A 15492-nucleotide genomic window follows, 5' to 3' on the forward strand; every position below is an offset into this window, starting at 1 on the left:
CCCCCCGCTCTGCGCTCCGTCTCCCGCCGTCCTCGCGCGGTGGTCGTCGCGGGGGTAGGAGGGGAGCCCGGTGCCCGGCCGGTCCCACCGGCGGAGCCCGTGGCGGCGGGAGGCCGGGACGAGTGCAATATTGGTAGGCGAGAGCACAACACTGCACCGCATCCCGTCCCTCCCGCCGCCCCGGAGGGAGCGGAGCCGCCGCCGCCGCCGCTCGGGCCGCTCCGTGGGAACTGCGCGGCGCGCGCCGAGCCCCGGCGGCAGTGCCCGGTCGCCATGGCGACGGGTGTCCCGGCAACGCGGCGGAATGTGGCCCCCCTCCCGCCCCGCCCCGGAGCGCGCGGGGCCGGCACCGGCACCGGCCCGGCCCCCCGCCCCGCCGCGGCGACAATGGGCGCGGCGGCCCCGGGCCCCCCTCTTAAAAGGGCAACGCAGCGGCCGCGGGGCAGCCCCGCCGGTGCCGGTGCCCGGGCGAGCGTTGTCCACTGCCCGTTCCCGCCCCGGGGCCGCAGCGGGACCGGGGCGGGCGCTGCCCGGGGGCTGCCGGGGCATCGCTGCGCGCACCTGCGCGGGGCTGGGGCGGGCGAAATCACCGCTCGGTACCGAGCGCGTCCCGCCCCGCCCCGCCCTCCGGGGGATGCATGGCGGGGCGGAGGTCGTGCTGCCCCCGCGGCTGCGAGGGGCCTCCGCAGGGCCCCGGTCCCGGCCCCGGTCCCGGTCCCAGTCTCGCTCGGCGGCGCCGGGGCGCGGGACGAGCGTAGTGCTGGGTCGCGCCCGCCAGGGGGCGCCGCAGCTCAAGCGCCGCCGGGCGGGGCGGGAGCGCGCGTGGGGCGGGGGCGCGCGTGGGCGAGCCGTGGGTATGGGGCGGCCCGGGACCCCCCGGCCCTGCTCAGCCCTGCGGGCACGCGTGGGGGCCGGGTACGGCCGGCCCGGTCCCCGAGCTCCGTGCTGGTGACTGGGGTCGTTGCCGTGGGCTGGCGTGGGAGGGCGGGTGCTGGGCTGTCCTCAGGGGACAGGGACGCGGCTCTGCGCGTCCGCCCCCTTCCTTTCCCTCAGCTGCCCCACGCAGCGTGTCCTCGGGGGTTTTCCGCTAAGAGGAATATTGCAGACCTTAAACGCTTGCTCGAGCGGGCTGGGGGGGCTGGGGGGGCTCTCGGGGACGGGGACAGGGACCGGGAGCCGCATCCCCGGCGCTGAGCTGGAGCCGGGGCTGGCACCAGGAGCAGAACGTGGGTGTGGGAGACCGCAGCAACCCGGGCGAGGGCGGTGGGAGTCAGCGTCACCGTGCGGGAGCCGCCCTTCCCCACGGCTGAGGGGTTTCGGGGAGGTCGTGTTCACCCAGCGCTCGGCTGCCTGTCCCCTGCCTGTCCCCTGCCTGTGCCCTGCCCGCGCTCCCCTTGCCTGGCACCAAGGCTGTGGACCCCGTCGGGGGCCTGGGTGCAGCCGGGTCCCATCGCACCTGTGCTGAGGCCCAGGCCGCCCGTCCGTCCCTGCCCCGCTGTTACTGCAGCGCGGAGGGTCCCCTCCTCTCCGCTCCCTCGGCACCGATGCCTCGGACCCCCCCGACACGGCTGGGGTGGCGGTTCAGCTCCACCCGGGGCTGGGCAGGATGCTGGGCTCGGGGGCCCCCACCAAGCCCTGCCCGGGAATTGGGGCCCTCCCTGGGAATCAGGGCTCTCCCGCGGGGCAGGGGCAGGGAGGGACTAGAAAGGCTGGCGTGGTTCGGCTGCGCCAGGAGCATGTGTCACCGGGGAGGACGGGGGCTCTGCGCCCCAGCACGGGTGGCACCTGGTACCTTTGTTGTGGAGCATCAGCATCCGGCTTGGCACTGGACATCGGCCTGGGCCAGGGGCTGCGTCCTGAGTGGGAAGGGGGTCTGGTGCCCGCTGGGGCCTTTGTGCCTGGGAGGGGCCCTGGGACCTGCTGGGGAGGTTACTGGCAGGTACTGGGATTTCGTGGGGCCCTGGGCCCCACCTGCGTAAGCATTTTGGGGGGGGTCACTGGTGTTTATTTGAGTGTAGGGCGAGGCAGTGGCCAGCTGGTAATGATTAACCCCAGGCTGAGCCAGAGGATGAGCCCCCCCGGAGTGAGGGGCTGGGGGCTCCGTCTCCCTGTGCACCCCACCAGGTCCTGGGGGCCGTGGCCCAGGGTAGACATTGCCCCCCACCCCTACCAGGGGACACCCAGCCGCTGCCCCTTCCCCATGGCCCCGCCTGAGGCTGCGTCCACCCACGGCACGGGGACGCTGCTGGCTGTGTCCCCCCGAGCCGGGGGAGTGTGGGGGACCCTACCTGGAGAGAGGATGCCGCGGGGGCCCCATCAGCGAGGCGGCACCCCCGTGCCCTGCGCCAAGGGGGGTGGAGGGACCCCCCCTCCCCGGGGCCGGTGGTGGGGTGGGGCCTCTCCACCTGCTCCAGGTGCTCTATAAAGCTCCCGCCGCTGCCGAGCCGCCAGTTCCTGATCCCCGGATCGCAGAGCGTGCCGCCAGCTAACGGGAGAGCAGCTGCCGCAGAGCCCCGAGAGGCGCCGGGACCCCCCGGGACGAGCCCCATGGCGCTCACCACCCTTCTGCTGCTGCTGGTGCTGGGTGCAGGTGAGGGGCTGGGGCCAGTGGGACCCTGAGCTGGAGGGAGCCGGGCTGGGACCGGAGTGAGCGGAGAGGTAACGGGGCGGGTGGACAGGAGCGGGGTCCCCTGGGCTGCTTTCTGAGCGGGGACCAGGGGATGCCGGAGCTGGTGGCCCCCAGCACCCCGGCGGCAGGGACGTCGCCGTCTCTCGTGGTCTGGCCCCAGGGTGCAGCACCCCAGGGCTGGTTGTCCGCAGCGAAGCCGGGACCCGGGGACTTTGCTGTGGCCGTGGCCCCTCTTAGCCGTGTCCAAAAGGATCGGCCAGGGCCAGGCAGCTGGGCTGTGCCGGGGCCAGCTGGAGCAGGCTGTGCCCGGGGCTCGCAGGCTGGTATGCAGGTGTGTCTCGGTGAGCCATCCGGACCCCGGGCTCTCCTCCAGTGCCGCTGGCTCCTGCAGCACCCGCTGGGAAACTGCCCAGGAGCCGCCTGCGCTGGCCAGCAGCCAGGCCATGTGGGTATGGGGGGGCGCGGGTGGCACCCCACTCTCCCAGCCCAGCGACCCACAGCAAAGGAGCTTTTATTGGGGGGAGGGGGCTGTTCCTGAGCCCCCCCGCGCAGCAGGGTCCCCTCAGGAGCAGGGGGATCTGCAGGGCTGGGCATGGAGCTGGTGCCGGCTGCCTGGGCGGCACCGCCCGGACCCTCGGTGGTGCCACGTGTGGGCACCAGCACAAGCCCCAGTTGTGGGATGTTCCTGAAGGTCTTGGTGTCTTGGGCAGCGGGAGCTGCTGGTGGTCGGCTCCTGGAGGTCGCAGTGCTTCTCGGTGCTTTGTGGCCCAGGGGTGCGTCCAGGAGCCACGTCGTGTAAAACCTTCCCAAACCAGTGCTGCAGTCCCAGCTGCCGACTTCTGGCGTTTTCTCTAGGTACACATGCCATGTTGCCTGCCGAGACCACCATGGAGACAGCCATGACCGACACAACCGCCACAGAGGCGACCACTGTGGAGACAACCACCGAGACAACCACCCCCCCCACGACCACCACTCCGAACATCACAATCTCCAAAAACACAAGCAGCAACGGGACCAAAACCTCCGTCTCCTCCAACACCGCAGCCTTCCCCGCCACAGGCAACACTACAAACTTCCAGTCCAGCAACAGCTCCGCAGGCAATGCCACAGCCAACAGCACCGCAGTGCCCGTCTCTAGCAGCACTGCCGTCTCCCATGCCAATGCCAGCACGAACAGCAGCAGCTGGGTCCCCCCCTTCAGCACCAACACAACCAACAGCAGTTCCACGGTTCCCACCTCCCCCACGGGTGGTGGCATGGTGGTCCCCACCTCCAGCACCAAAGGCAACGGGAGCAGCGGCGCTCAGGTCATCCCCACGTGGAAAACCTCTGTCACCGTTCAGGGCAGCACGGCTCCCAGGCAGACCCCCACGGCTGTGCTGGGCAGCAGCAACAGTCCCAACCCCAGCAAAGCCACGGTCCAGCTGCTCCTCCGTGTCCTGCTGTCCTTCCGCATCCTCAACAGGAGCTTCAACGAGAGCCTGCGTGACCCCACGTCGAAGGAGTACAGGAGCCTGAGCCACACTGTCTTGACCATGGTGAGTCCCAGCCCTGCCCGCGGGCTGCCCCGGGCAAGCAAAGACCCCCTGGTCTGTGCTGGGAAGGAGCCGCCTCCCGTCGGGGCTCCCCATGAAAGTGCCCTGAGCATCTGCTCTGCCAGCCGCTTCAGCAGCCCTGGCTGGTCCCGTGAGAGGGAGCAGCAAGGGGACAGGAGGGAGGGGGTGTCTGGTGGGGAGGTGACCGTCACCCCTATGCTTTGTTCCAGTTTGAATCCGTCTTTGGCTGTGCAAGCTGCATGAGCAGGCAGACGTACAAGGGGTGCAGCAAGCTCCGTTTCAGGTGAGTGGGCCAGTGGCTCCAGCTGCAGAGGCCGGTGAGTCCCGGCTGCACGGTGCAGAGCCCCTCGCAGGGGGTGACAATCCGGGCGCTAACACCTCCTCTCGCGGGCAGCGAAGGCTCGGTGGAGGTGCAGTCCACCCTCGTGTTTGGGCACGGCAATGGCACCGTCACCAGCGACGCCGCTGAGCAGCAGCTGAGGAACAGCCTGGACCGGAACAACTTCATCATGGGCCTGCAGCTGGCCAGCATCCAGAGTGAGCGGGAGCTTCGGGCTGGGGACATGAGGGCGGGTGGACCCCTGTCAGGGTGCTTTGGGGGGCTCTGCAAGTGCTGCCAGATCCTGGCCGGCACAGGGAGGCTCCTTGGCGGTGGGACAGGCTCAGGGCTTGCAGCCGGCAGAGCCAACAGAGTTTCACCTAGCGCTGGGAAGACCAACAGGACTCCGTGGAGGAGGGCTCATCCCCTCACGCCCTGTCCTGGGGGTCTCTCAGGGCTGTTTGTCCTGGCCAGCCCCGCGGCTCTGCCCAGCGGAGCAGACACGGCTCTGGTCCTCTTTCAGGTACCGTGGAGGTGACACCCCCGGCACCGGTGCCTGTGGTCCCAGATTGGGCCATTGCTCTGCTGGTCCTGGTGTGCATCCTGCTGCTGCTGAGCATCCTCACCTGCCTTCTGCTGGTGAGTCCCCTGTCCCCACCCCTGTCCCCACCTGCCTTCTGCTGGTGGGTCCCCTGTCCCCCGCCCCATGCAGTCAGGCCCCTGATCCCTTCCCTCTCCCCCCCCAGACCACCTGTACCTGCCACCAGAAAAGCCGAGGGAAGCTGGACCTGTTCAGCACGAAGGACTCCTACCACCCCATGGCCGAGTACCCCCCGTATCAGAGCCACGGGCGCTACGTGTCACCCAACAGCAAGCCGAACCCCTACAGCCAGGTGAGAGCCGAGTGCCACCGTCCCTGGGGCTGTTCGTGCCCGGCATCCCGGCCACCGCGGGGCTGGGGTGGTGCAGGGGAAGGTGCTTTTCGGTGCAGCCGGGTAGCCGGGCAGGTCCCTTGTGCACTGGGTTAATGGCTAACGGAGCTGATGGGGCAGGGGACGGGTGGCCCTGGGAGCCTGCCCCACGCCGGTCCCCTCCCGGCTGGGAGGTGAGCGTAACTTTCACGCCTGGATGGAGCAGCGACACTGGGTGTGCGGCCGGCGCTGGCAGACTCGGCCCGGCTCCGGGGAGCTCCCCACGACCTTGGGCGCTGCTCCCCCCGCCCAGCGTGGGGCAGTGGGCAGGGGGCTCGCTGCCTGCCTGCGCTGCCCCTTCTCAGGCTCGGCCGCGTCCCAGCCGGACGCTTGCGTCTGCCGGAGTCGGGGCACCCTTCTGCCGTGGACGGGGAGCGGGGCGGGAGCTGGGGCCAGGGTAGCGCAGGGGTGGCAGGGGGCTGCGGGGCCGATCCCCGTATCCAGCACCAGCGGCTCTCAAACCGGAGCTGCAGGTGCAACATCAGGAGTTCCCAGACACGCAAAGGCCGCGGCCCCCCTAAGTGATGTGGGGTTTCGGGGGCCGGCCCCCTCCCCCCAGTGCGCCGTGCTCCCCTGCGCGCCAGTGCTGCGGGCAGCGGCTGTATCCCGCTGCTTGGCTCCGTGCGAGCAGCTCGCCCTGTTCAAATACCAGGGGCCTGGGTCAATATTTACCTCTGCTCTTGCCGGGCAGGCTCTTTGTGCCGGAGGAGAGGGACACGTCCGGGGCCGCTTTGGCTCCTCTGCCAGCTCCTGGGCCCGCGGGAGCCTGGGGTGCCCATGGGGACTCTGGGTGCTGCCCACCATGCCAGGGGGGGATGCATTTTTTGGCCAAGCGCATCACCGGGCTGTCCGTGGTGCCCATGGTGAGGGTGTGGGGGTTCCCCTGCTGCCCCCCGTTAGGGGCTGAGGAGGGGGCTCAGCCTGGCCCCTCCTCAGCCCGGCTCTGACACCCCCCCGCCGTTCCCTCCCCAGGTGGCTGGCAGCAACGGCACGGTGGCCGGCACCTTCACCTACACTTCGGCCACCTCTGACAACCTCTGAGGGACGTGCTGGGACAGAGGGTGGCCGCCGAGCGGAGGGGCCGGCCACAGCCCCCCACTCCCAGGGGAGCAGCACCGGCCCCAGGCACGTCCCCCGGTGCTGCTGGTCCCCTCGCCGCGGGCAGCAGGAGCCGGATGGTTCTGGAGCAGCCGGATTCATGCGCATGACAGAACTGGACAAAGATTCGGGGAGGGAGGGAGGGTCCCCCACGTCCCCCAGCCCCCGCACTCGCTCGGCTGTGCACCCCCTGCTCCGCGCTGTGGGTGGGGGGCCGGGCTCCCATCCCCCCTGCGCTCGCCCCTGAGGGTTCAATTGCTCTTTTTGTGGTGTTATTTTATATAAATATATATACGGGGAGTCGGCGCCAGGCTCGGCTCGTCAGGGAAGTGGGGTGGCAGGGTCTGCGGCTGTGGTATATTTATCGCATTTCACAATAAAGGGATGGGTGCAGTTGGGTGCTGTGTCCCACGGGTCCGTGGCTAGTGGGACGTCCCCAGTGTGGCCGTCACCCACCTGGGTGACCTCGGCTCGAGGGGCTGTTCTCATTTCTCGGGCCAGGCAGACCTGGGGTTCGTGCTGGGCTTGTTTCTCACTCATCATTGTACCTACAGTCGCCTGGAACCCAGCGGCATCCCCGTCCCCTGCATCCCCCCAGGTGTGACAGTGTCCTGCCAGGATGCCACGCCTGCCTGTCACAACCTGCCTGCCTGTCCCGCACTTTCAGTTTCTCTCTCGTGAGCAAACACGTCTCATTCGACGCAATCTGTTACCTTGTGGCTGCGCAAGGGGAATGTAAAGGTGACGAGGGGGCCGTAAAGGTGTGGGGCGAGCGCTGTGAAGGCTGTACGTGCATCGCTGCTGTGCACGCAGCCGTGTCCGAGCCCGGCTGGTCCCGCTCCTCTCCACTGCCTGGTCTGGGCTCGGGATCCTCCAAACCCCGAGTGAGCCCCGAAATGGCGTTGGGGCCCGCTGGGAGGACGGGGAGGACGGCAGGGCTGTGGGATGTGCCGAGGGGCAGCGGGGTGGCCCCAGCGGGGCCGGGGACCGAAGCAGGACCTGGTCTGCCTGGCATGGGGCCGTGTGCCGGGCTGTGCCGGGCCACAAGCCTTGGGCCGGCTATGCCCTGAGCGAGGGCCAGCTCCCCGGCAGTCCCGGTTTCGGCTGGGCCCGCGGTGGGGGCTGGGAGGGTTTTGGCAACCACTGAAAAGGCAGAAAAACAAGGAAACAAAACTTCCCCAAAGAAATCCCTTGTGAGCTCAGGCGCGGAGCCAGCCGCTTCGCCGGGAACCAGCCCCGGGACCGGACCGGCAGCATGAGGCTGGTGGGCACCTCAGCAGCGGCGCGCGGGGGGACGCGGCCACACCGGGTGCCTGGGGACCCCAGCGTGGGCCAGGAGGTGCCGGGGCCCTGCCAGGGTGTGGGCGGGGGGCAGGGGGTCTCCAGGGTGGGGGAGCTGCCCGGTAAGAGGAGGTGACGCAAGCCCCGAGGCTGGCAGTGGGGTGGGGGGGGTGCAGCTGGGGCGGGGGGGGGCAGGTCTCTGCTGCTTTTGGTTTTCCACGTGCCTTGCTGATAGCCAGAGCTGCCAACAGCAACAGCGAAACCCAGCAGGTTTCCAGCCCGGCAGGCACTGGGACGGGGTGCGCCCCGGGGGGGACTGGGGCAGGAGCTGGGTGGTTCGACGCAGGGAGAGGTTTGGGGGGTCTTTGCGTGCTCGTGAACAGCAGGATGACGTGGGGGGGGGATGCGGCGCTGGATGCCACCCTTGCGTGCCAGAAGGAAGGGGCAAAGCTAAAAAGAGCCTTGCGGGGTGGCTGTGGCACAGCGTCACCCCACACACACCCGCCCCACGGGGTGCAGGGGGTCGGCGTGGGGCTGCTGCCACATGGGGCTGGGCAGGGCTGCGTCTGCCCCCCCCCCCGGCCTGGGCAGGGCCCGCAGGAATCGAAACAGGCGCCTGGGCCCTACAAAGAGCCGCCTGTTTGCAGGAGCCCAGCCCAGCCGTCGCGGCCCCACGGGCTCTGAACAGAGGGAGCTGGTGCTCCCCAGGGACAGGCGTCAGCGCCGGGGGGGGGCCTGGCCCCACACATGGCTCCTCCACCTGCCGTGCCGCTCCCTGGGGCCCCACAGGACGTGGGTACGTGGGTGGAGGGGTCCAGCCCCCTTTACCCACCCCAAGAGGATGCCCCAGCACCCACCAGCCCCCCTGAGCTGGACCAGCCCCGCCTTGGGACCCCCCCACTAATGCCATAGGGGTTTTTCTCTAGGCCCAGCAGGGGTGGTCCCCGCTGGCGGCCGGTCCAGGAGCACCCCAACACCGGGGACAGCGGCCACGTGGCCAGGCAGAGCACACGCAGGGACCGGACACGTCAGCACTGCCCGAGCTGCCCTGGCTCCTTCCCTGGGCAGGATTGGCCCCTGCTGGCCACGTCCCGAAGGACAGCGCTGCACCACGGCCTCGCTGCCGGGGCCAGCCCATGGCCTTGGCGCTGGGCACCGCACCCGGGGAACGGCCAGCACCCCACAGCCCCCAGTGCCAGTGCTCCCTGCGGGGCAGCTGCCCTCTGCCGCAGAGTGGCCCTGAAGGCGTCTGGCATTGCAGTTTATTGTAGGAAACCATGAAAATACAGCAAATGTAACAGAACCCAGGAGAAACTACAGCAGCTCGGACGGATCCCGGCACACGACCGCCAGCACGGGTCCCCGCAGTGGATGGCGGCCCCGCGCGGCTCCCGGCCAGGTCGGATCCCGACCCTGCGGCTCCAGCCTGCCCTGGCTGCGTGCGGTTTGGCACCGAGCGGTGTAACGGGGGCCGAGCGTGTCCTGCCGGAGCACGTGCAGGCAGCCATGGGCCGGTGCCCCATGCAGGCAGGGGCACAGGCAGGGGCACAGGCAGGGCTGGCCGAGCACACGGCTCCCCTGGGGACAGGGCAGAGCAGCCAGCGTTGCTCTGCGGCCCCAGGGGACAGTGGGGGCCACGACCCGGCCACCCACGGGAGGGACCCGGTGGCAGCTGTGCCTGGCTGCGGTGGCTGTGCCCGGCCCTGGCGCTGCAGCCGGGTAAGCCACATTGAAAATGAGCCATTTTTAAAAAAGTCTTCACACCTCGTTCCAGCCCGGCCTCCCCCCGCCCTCTCTCCCCAAGCCCAGCTGCCTCCCCCACCCCAGCCAGCACCCAGCCTCTCCCCCCCACCGTCACCCCCACCGTCACCTGCCGCCCCCCTCCCCACGCAGCCCCCCATCCCGCTCACGCCCCCCTCCCTGGTCCATCTCTAGGGCGGACCCTCTGCCAGGACCTGGCCCGCGCCCTCTGCCCAGCCCTGCCCGTGGCCTCGAGCCAAGCTGGGGAAAGGGGCAGGCAGGCGGGGAGAGGAGGGGACGGCAGAGCTGTCCCCGTCGCCCCCCCTCCCACAAAACAAACACCTGGCCTGCTCCCAGCCGGTGGCAGGGCCAGGGCTGCCCTCGCTGTGCTCTGCTCCCTGCTCGCTCGTGTGCTCCCCAGGCCCTGGAGCTCGCTGGGCAATCGGGGGTCACAGCCGGCGCGCGTGCGGGGAGCACGGGCACGGCTCAGTCCAGCTTGGCAAAGCCCCCGATGGTCACTTTACGCTCCTGCTTGTTGGCCACCAGCTCCTGGAGATGCAGGGCACCCCCTCCGATGAAGCAGAAGGCAGGGCAGACGGGCCCTGAGCAGTCCACGCCACATTCCCAGAGCTCGCGGAAGGAGACGGCGTCGTAGAAGCTCACCTTGCCCTGCTCGTAGTCCAGGCAGATGCCGATGCGCGGGGGCAAGGGCACGGTGCAGCCGTTGGGGTCACGAGAGGTGAGCGCCGACCCGTGCGAGAGCAAGATCTTGCCCATGCCGATGGTGAGGAAGGCGTAGGGCGGGGGTGCCTCCACCGTCGTGTCCTCCGCCCCGCTGTCGTGGCCACTGTCGGGGTCGTACCTGCGGCCGGGGGACGGGTGAGTCCCGGCGCAGACACGCAAGGGACGTGCTGGGCGTCCCCTCTGCGCCCCAGAGCCGGCGCCCGGCGGGGAGGCAGGAACAGGCGGAGGACCCCCCGGCACCCACCGAGCCCCCCACTCACCTGGGGCTCACCACGTCCTGCGGCACCTGGAACCACTCCTGCAGCTTGCTCTCCAGCCCCACGCCCACCTTGACCAGGTAGGAGCTGGGGTCCACGCAGCAGGCCCAGTAGCTCTTGCCCTGCGTGATGGCCACGTCGCCGATGACCAGATCGATGGAGAGGTGGCAGCTGGTCATCAGGCGCTCAGCGGCGAAGAGCATGGGGATGCCGGGGACGCTGCGCACGGCGCGCTGGTCCTTGCTGATGGCCAGCCGGTCCCGGTTGAAGCCCCAGCGGTTGTCCAGGAAGAAGTTGAGGACTGCAGGGAGGAGGAGAGGAGGGTGGGTGAGAAGGACGGCGCGAGCGGCCGGCAGGGTGCTCTGGATCGGTGCTCCGAGCCCCCAGCACCCCTCACCTGGGGCGGGCGGCGTGTGCAGGTAGATGTCCTCGCTGTACTCCCCGAAGCCCGCCTTGTTGCAGCCCTTCACCCGGAGCACGTAGACGCTGTCGGTGTCCAGGTACTCCACGAGGGCGCTGGTGCCGCGCACCTCCTCCCGCCGCTGCCACAGCTTCAGCCCCTTGGCCTTGGCGTCCGTCTTGCGGTACTCCACCGTGTAGTGCCAGGCAGGCGGCGAGTGCTGCGGCAGCCGCCAGCACAGGAAGATCTGGTCGTAGGCGTAGGTGCGCTGCGTGTCGATGACGGGGGCCTCGGGCGCTGCGGGGAGAGGCACCGGCGGGCATCAGGCAGCATCCCCCCCCCCGGCAGGCGGGGAGGCGGCCAGACGCAGGGAAGGGGCATTCCGGACGGACGCACGGACGCACAACCAGCAGGAGTCTAGGGGAATCTGACTGCGGAGACCGTGTGTAGGCACCAGAGGAGAGCGAGAGTCGGGGAGACAGAGGAGCTCGCTGCTGTGGGGCTCCAGGGACCAGACAGGCTGAGTGCAAGTCGGGGAGGGAGGAGAGAGAGAGAGAAAGAGAGAGGATGGAGGCAGCAGGAGAGGAGGAGGGGAGGAGATGGGGATGGCAGGGTGGTGTGAAGATGCTGGCAGCGCGGTGGCAGCGGGGAGGCAGGGTGGGAAGGGGGGGCGGAGAGATGAGGGGATGGCGGGTGGAAGTGGGGCAAGGAAGGGGATGGAAATGGGGCGAGGAGGGGGATGGAAAGGGGGCAAGGAGGGGGACGGAGATGGGGTGAGGAGGGGGCGGGAGGGCAGGAGGAGCAGCAGCAGATGGAGGGGAGGGCAGAGCCACCGCCTGCCACCGCCGGCGGGCAGGACGGGGATGGAGGATGGCGGCGGAGCAGGGAGTGGGGATGGAGGGATGGGACAGAGAGAGCGGGGCCGGCTCTGGGGCAGGGATGTGACTTGCCTCAGTTACTTCGGTGACGACTCAGCAGCGGCCGCAGCCTATAAACAAAGAGAGGTAGAAGCAGGTCTGAAAAGTGTTGCCAGCGGGTCCGGCAGGGCCACGCGGCTCCTGCCCTGCGGGGAAGCGCCTGCCCTGCAGCGGGGCAGCCTCCGCTCCGTACTCACCCTCCGGCGCTCCTGCTGCCCTTACCTGGCACCGCGGCCCTGCCTGTCCTGCCCCCTCGCCCGGCCGCCCTGGCACAGGGCAGGGCAGGGGCAGGGATCGCTTTGGGGGCTGCCGGGGGGCGGGGGGGGCCGTCCCTGACGGGGAGGGGGGACCGGCAGATCCGCGATTGCCCGCCCGAGCGCAGCCCTCCGCAGCCGTGGCTGAGCTCCGGCTCCGAGACGGGCAGGGAGCCGCTCTGCCCGGAGGGGCTGCACCTCCGCACGGGGTGCAGCCGGTGCCCGGGTCCTGCTGCCTTTACCTCGGATGAAGGCCAGGTCGGTGAGCAGCTTCAGCTCCCTGCTGACGTCCAGCTGGAAGTGGCTGAAAGAGGCCGTGGCCGCAGGACGGAAGCTCTGCAGCGAGTCGGTGGCCCTGAGGATCCTGCGACACGGGAGAGCAGGGACGTCAGGGTGGTACGCGGCGGCCGCCTTGGGCACCGGAGGGCCCCGACGCCCCCGGCAGCCCCCGCCAGGGTCCCCGCAGCCCAGTACCTGTTGTGCAGCTGCTTGGCAGCCTGGACGAAGCAGGGGTGGTCGGTCTCCTTCAGCACCTCCTGGGCGTAGCCCACCATGCCCGAGTTCTCCAGCATGGCCTGGTGCTCCTGGATCTGGCAGTGCAGGCTGGCCAGCCGCTCCTGCTGGCACTCCTCGATCGCCTGCAGCAGGGTCGCCCGCTTCTCCTCCAGCATGGCGCACAGCCCCTGGATCAGCTGCGACACCTCCTCCTTGGCCTGCGAGCCGTTCACCTGCCGAGGACGGCAGGGTCAGCGTGCCACACGCCCCGAGGCAGAGAGGGGACCCGCCTGGCAGTGCCACCCCCTGCCTAGGGACAGCTCAGGGACAGGCAGGCACCTTCCGCCCTCACCTCCGTGTGCTTCACCGTCTCCTCCAGCTCGGCAATCTGGGTCTGCACCGTGTCCTGGCTGCTCAGGATGTAGGCGAGGCTCTTCGTCAGCTTCTCCTGCGGGGAAGGAGGTGAGGCGAGGTGCCGGCAAGCCCCCCGTCCCCGACCTGCACACCCCATCTGTGCCGGGGCTCTGCCCGTGCCCCCGACTCCTCCCCACCGAGCCCCGTCCCTGCTCCGAGCGCGGCCCCCGCGGCTCTTACCCTGAGGGCCTGGTAGGCGCTGAGCACCGGGGTGATCTTGTGGCTGGTGTGAGTGCGTCGCACGCGGCAGAGCTGGCACACCAGCCGCTGGCAGGTCTTGCAGTAGTGAGTCACCTCCTCCTTGTGCTCCGGGCACATCAGCCCCTGCGCGGGCACAGGGGAGCTCAGCAGGGCTCCGCGCCCACCCCCCCTCCAGGCGCTCCCCCCGGCACCCACAAAATCCCGGGGAGGGAAGGAAGACCCCGATGGGGAGGCCGTACCTTGGGGCGGAAGGTGAGGGTGGGGGGCGTGGGCTCATGCTGGGCTTTCTGGGTGCCCCAGGGGTGGTAGAGCTTGAAGCACTCGTTGCAGAAGCTGGACTTGCACTCGGTGCAGCCCTTGGTGGCCTCCAGCTGCGGGGGCTTGCAGAACTGGCACATGATGGCGGCGCTGATGTTGATGGTCTGGCGGTAGCGCTCCACCACCCGCTCCAGCGTCAGGTTGCGGAAGAGGCTGCCCAGGCCCCGCTCGCCCAGGTCCACGTCCCGCTGGCAGGCCGGGCAGGGGAAGCTGACGGTCTGGGGGTGCACGGTGCCCCGCTTGCGCCCCGGGTAGGTGCCGAAGCCTGTGGGAGGGAGGTGGGGAGGGCGTCGGGTGGGGCTTGGTGCCCCGGAGCTCCTCGGCCCTCCCGTGGGGGAGCCCACTGGGCCCCATCCCCATCCCCTCCAGCCGTCCCACCTGATTTCAGGAGGCGGTCGAGGCGGTCGGGCTTGGGGACAGCCCGGCGTCCCAGGCGGGGGCTGCGGGTGGCGGGGGTGGCGGCGGGCGAGGAGGGCTCGGAGTTGGGGTCGCAGCAGAGGTAGCCGTGCTGCAGCAGCACCTCGCTGGCGCAGACGTGGCAGACGTTGTGTGTGCAGGGCAGGGCCAGCGGCTGCTTGTACATCTCCTTGCACACCGGGCAGACCAGCTCCCGCTCCATGTTCTTCATGCTGGTCTGGAGGGAGAGGGGGGAGCGTCACCCGCCGCGGACGGGACCGGGGCCGGGATCAGGACTGGATCAGGGCTGGGACCAGCACTAGGACCAGGATCAGGACCAGCACTGGGACCAGCACCAGGATGGGGACCCGGGCTGGGATTGGGATGGGGATTGGGGCTGGGGCCACACCAGGGCCAGGATTGGGACTGGCACTGGGACTAGAGCCAGGACCAGCACCGAGTCTGTGATCAGCCCTGGGACCAGCACCAGGGCCAGGGCCAGGATCAGGACCGGCACTGGGACCAGGGCTGGGATGGGGACCAGGACTGGGGCCAGGATGAGGACCAGCACCAGGGCCAGGATCGGGACCAGCACTGGGACCAGCACCAGGGCCAGGGCCAGGATGGGGACCCCGGCTGGGCTGGGGCTGGGGCTTGGGGCTGGGGCCAGCACTGGGACCAGAGCCAGGACCAGCGCCAGGACTGGGAGCAGTACCAGGGCCAGGACCAGGATGGGCACCAGGATCGCGGCCAGGATGGGGACCGGGACCCCCGCCCACGGGTGTGCAGGCAGCTCCCGGTGCTCCCGGCCCCGGCGGTGACACGGGGTGGGGGGGGGGAGGCCAGTGCTGGCCCTCCCCGGGGATTGCCGCCCGGCAGCCCCAGGCCCGGTGGGTCGGGGCGCGGGTCCGAGGCCTCGCCGCGGCCTGCCCGGCCCTCAAGGGCACCCCCGCCATCCCGCCCGCCTCCGCCATCGGGCCCCGCCGCGTTGCCATGGCGACGCCGGTCCCGGGGGAGCCCGGCCCGGCCCGGCCGCCCCGCTCCACCCCCCCCGCCGCCGCCGCCGCCGCTCACGCTGATGCGGACGAGCGCGTCCATGATGGAGGTGAAGGTCTGCAGGTCCTCGCCTTCGGCCATGGCTCCGCGCCCGCTCCCGGCGGCGGCAGCAGCGGCGGCCGCGGACGCCCCGGTCTGTTGCAGGGAGCGGCGGAGCCGGGGGGAGGGCGGGGGGCGGCGGCGCGCATGCTCGGCGGGACCCGCCCCGGCGGCGGCGGCGGCGGCGGGGGGACGGCGGGGGGCGGCAGCGGGGGGGCGGCAGCGGGAGGCTCCCGCCGCACCCCCGAGCACCCCCCGCCGGGCCCGTGCGGACGGCAGCGCGGGTCGGGTGAGCGGCGCCCGAAGCGGACCCCGGGCGGGCTGAGCGGGGCACGGGAGAGGCCCCGGGGCCGGTACCGGCGGGGCGGGGGCGGGGGCGGGGGCGGGGGGTCCTGCGCCTCTCC

The 15492-nt window shown here is 70.6% G+C and overlaps 2 protein-coding genes across 4 annotated transcripts; one reads left to right on the plus strand and one right to left on the minus strand.

Annotated features, from left to right (window-relative positions):
- Window positions 1–1152: 1152 nt before the first annotated feature.
- Window positions 1153–6881, plus strand: MUC1 (mucin 1, cell surface associated). Of its 2 annotated transcripts, none has more exons than XM_072846936.1 (7): window positions 1153–2590; window positions 3485–4170; window positions 4398–4471; window positions 4583–4725; window positions 5031–5146; window positions 5254–5400; window positions 6451–6881. In XM_072846936.1, the coding sequence occupies exons 1-7, from the start codon at window positions 2548–2550 to the stop codon at window positions 6517–6519; spliced, it is 1278 nt and encodes a 425-aa protein (XP_072703037.1). In that variant the 5' UTR covers window positions 1153–2547; the 3' UTR covers window positions 6520–6881. The 2 variants fall into 2 exon arrangements, with proteins under 2 accessions (XP_072703037.1, XP_072703038.1); XM_072846937.1 differs by having other exon boundaries at window positions 1153–1939.
- A 2895-nt stretch (window positions 6882–9776) lies between these two features.
- Window positions 9777–15441, minus strand: TRIM46 (tripartite motif containing 46). Of its 2 annotated transcripts, none has more exons than XM_072846947.1 (10): window positions 15003–15441; window positions 13976–14238; window positions 13519–13862; window positions 13259–13402; window positions 13017–13112; window positions 12644–12897; window positions 12412–12533; window positions 10996–11295; window positions 10602–10899; window positions 9777–10459 (listed from the first exon to the last, which is right to left on the minus strand). In XM_072846947.1, the coding sequence occupies exons 1-10, from the start codon at window positions 15128–15130 to the stop codon at window positions 10084–10086; spliced, it is 2325 nt and encodes a 774-aa protein (XP_072703048.1). In that variant the 5' UTR covers window positions 15131–15441; the 3' UTR covers window positions 9777–10083. The 2 variants fall into 2 exon arrangements, with proteins under 2 accessions (XP_072703048.1, XP_072703050.1); XM_072846949.1 differs by having other exon boundaries at window positions 13976–14231; window positions 15068–15439.
- Window positions 15442–15492: the final 51 nt, after the last annotated feature.

Source organism: Ciconia boyciana, chromosome 26, assembly GCF_034638445.1.
Source record: "Ciconia boyciana chromosome 26, ASM3463844v1, whole genome shotgun sequence".
NCBI lineage: Eukaryota > Metazoa > Chordata > Aves > Ciconiiformes > Ciconiidae > Ciconia > Ciconia boyciana.

Excerpts from the sequence above, each read along its gene's own strand:
- MUC1 (XM_072846936.1), top strand. The coding sequence starts at position 2,548 with ATGGCGCTCACCACCCTTCTGCTGCTGCTGGTGCTGGGTGCAG. Across the intron at positions 4,726-5,030 it reads GCAGCTGGCCAGCATCCAGA|GTACCGTGGAGGTGACACCC; the intron begins GTGAGCGGGAGC and ends GTCCTCTTTCAG. Across the intron at positions 5,147-5,253 it reads TCCTCACCTGCCTTCTGCTG|ACCACCTGTACCTGCCACCA; the intron begins GTGAGTCCCCTG and ends CTCCCCCCCCAG.
- TRIM46 (XM_072846947.1), bottom strand. The coding sequence starts at position 15,130 with ATGGCCGAAGGCGAGGACCTGCAGACCTTCACCTCCATCATGGACGCG. Across the intron at positions 13,863-13,975 it reads CGACCGCCTCCTGAAATCAG|GCTTCGGCACCTACCCGGGG; the intron begins GTGGGACGGCTG and ends TCCCTCCCACAG. Across the intron at positions 11,296-12,411 it reads CGACCTGGCCTTCATCCGAG|CGCCCGAGGCCCCCGTCATC; the intron begins GTAAAGGCAGCA and ends CTCTCCCCGCAG.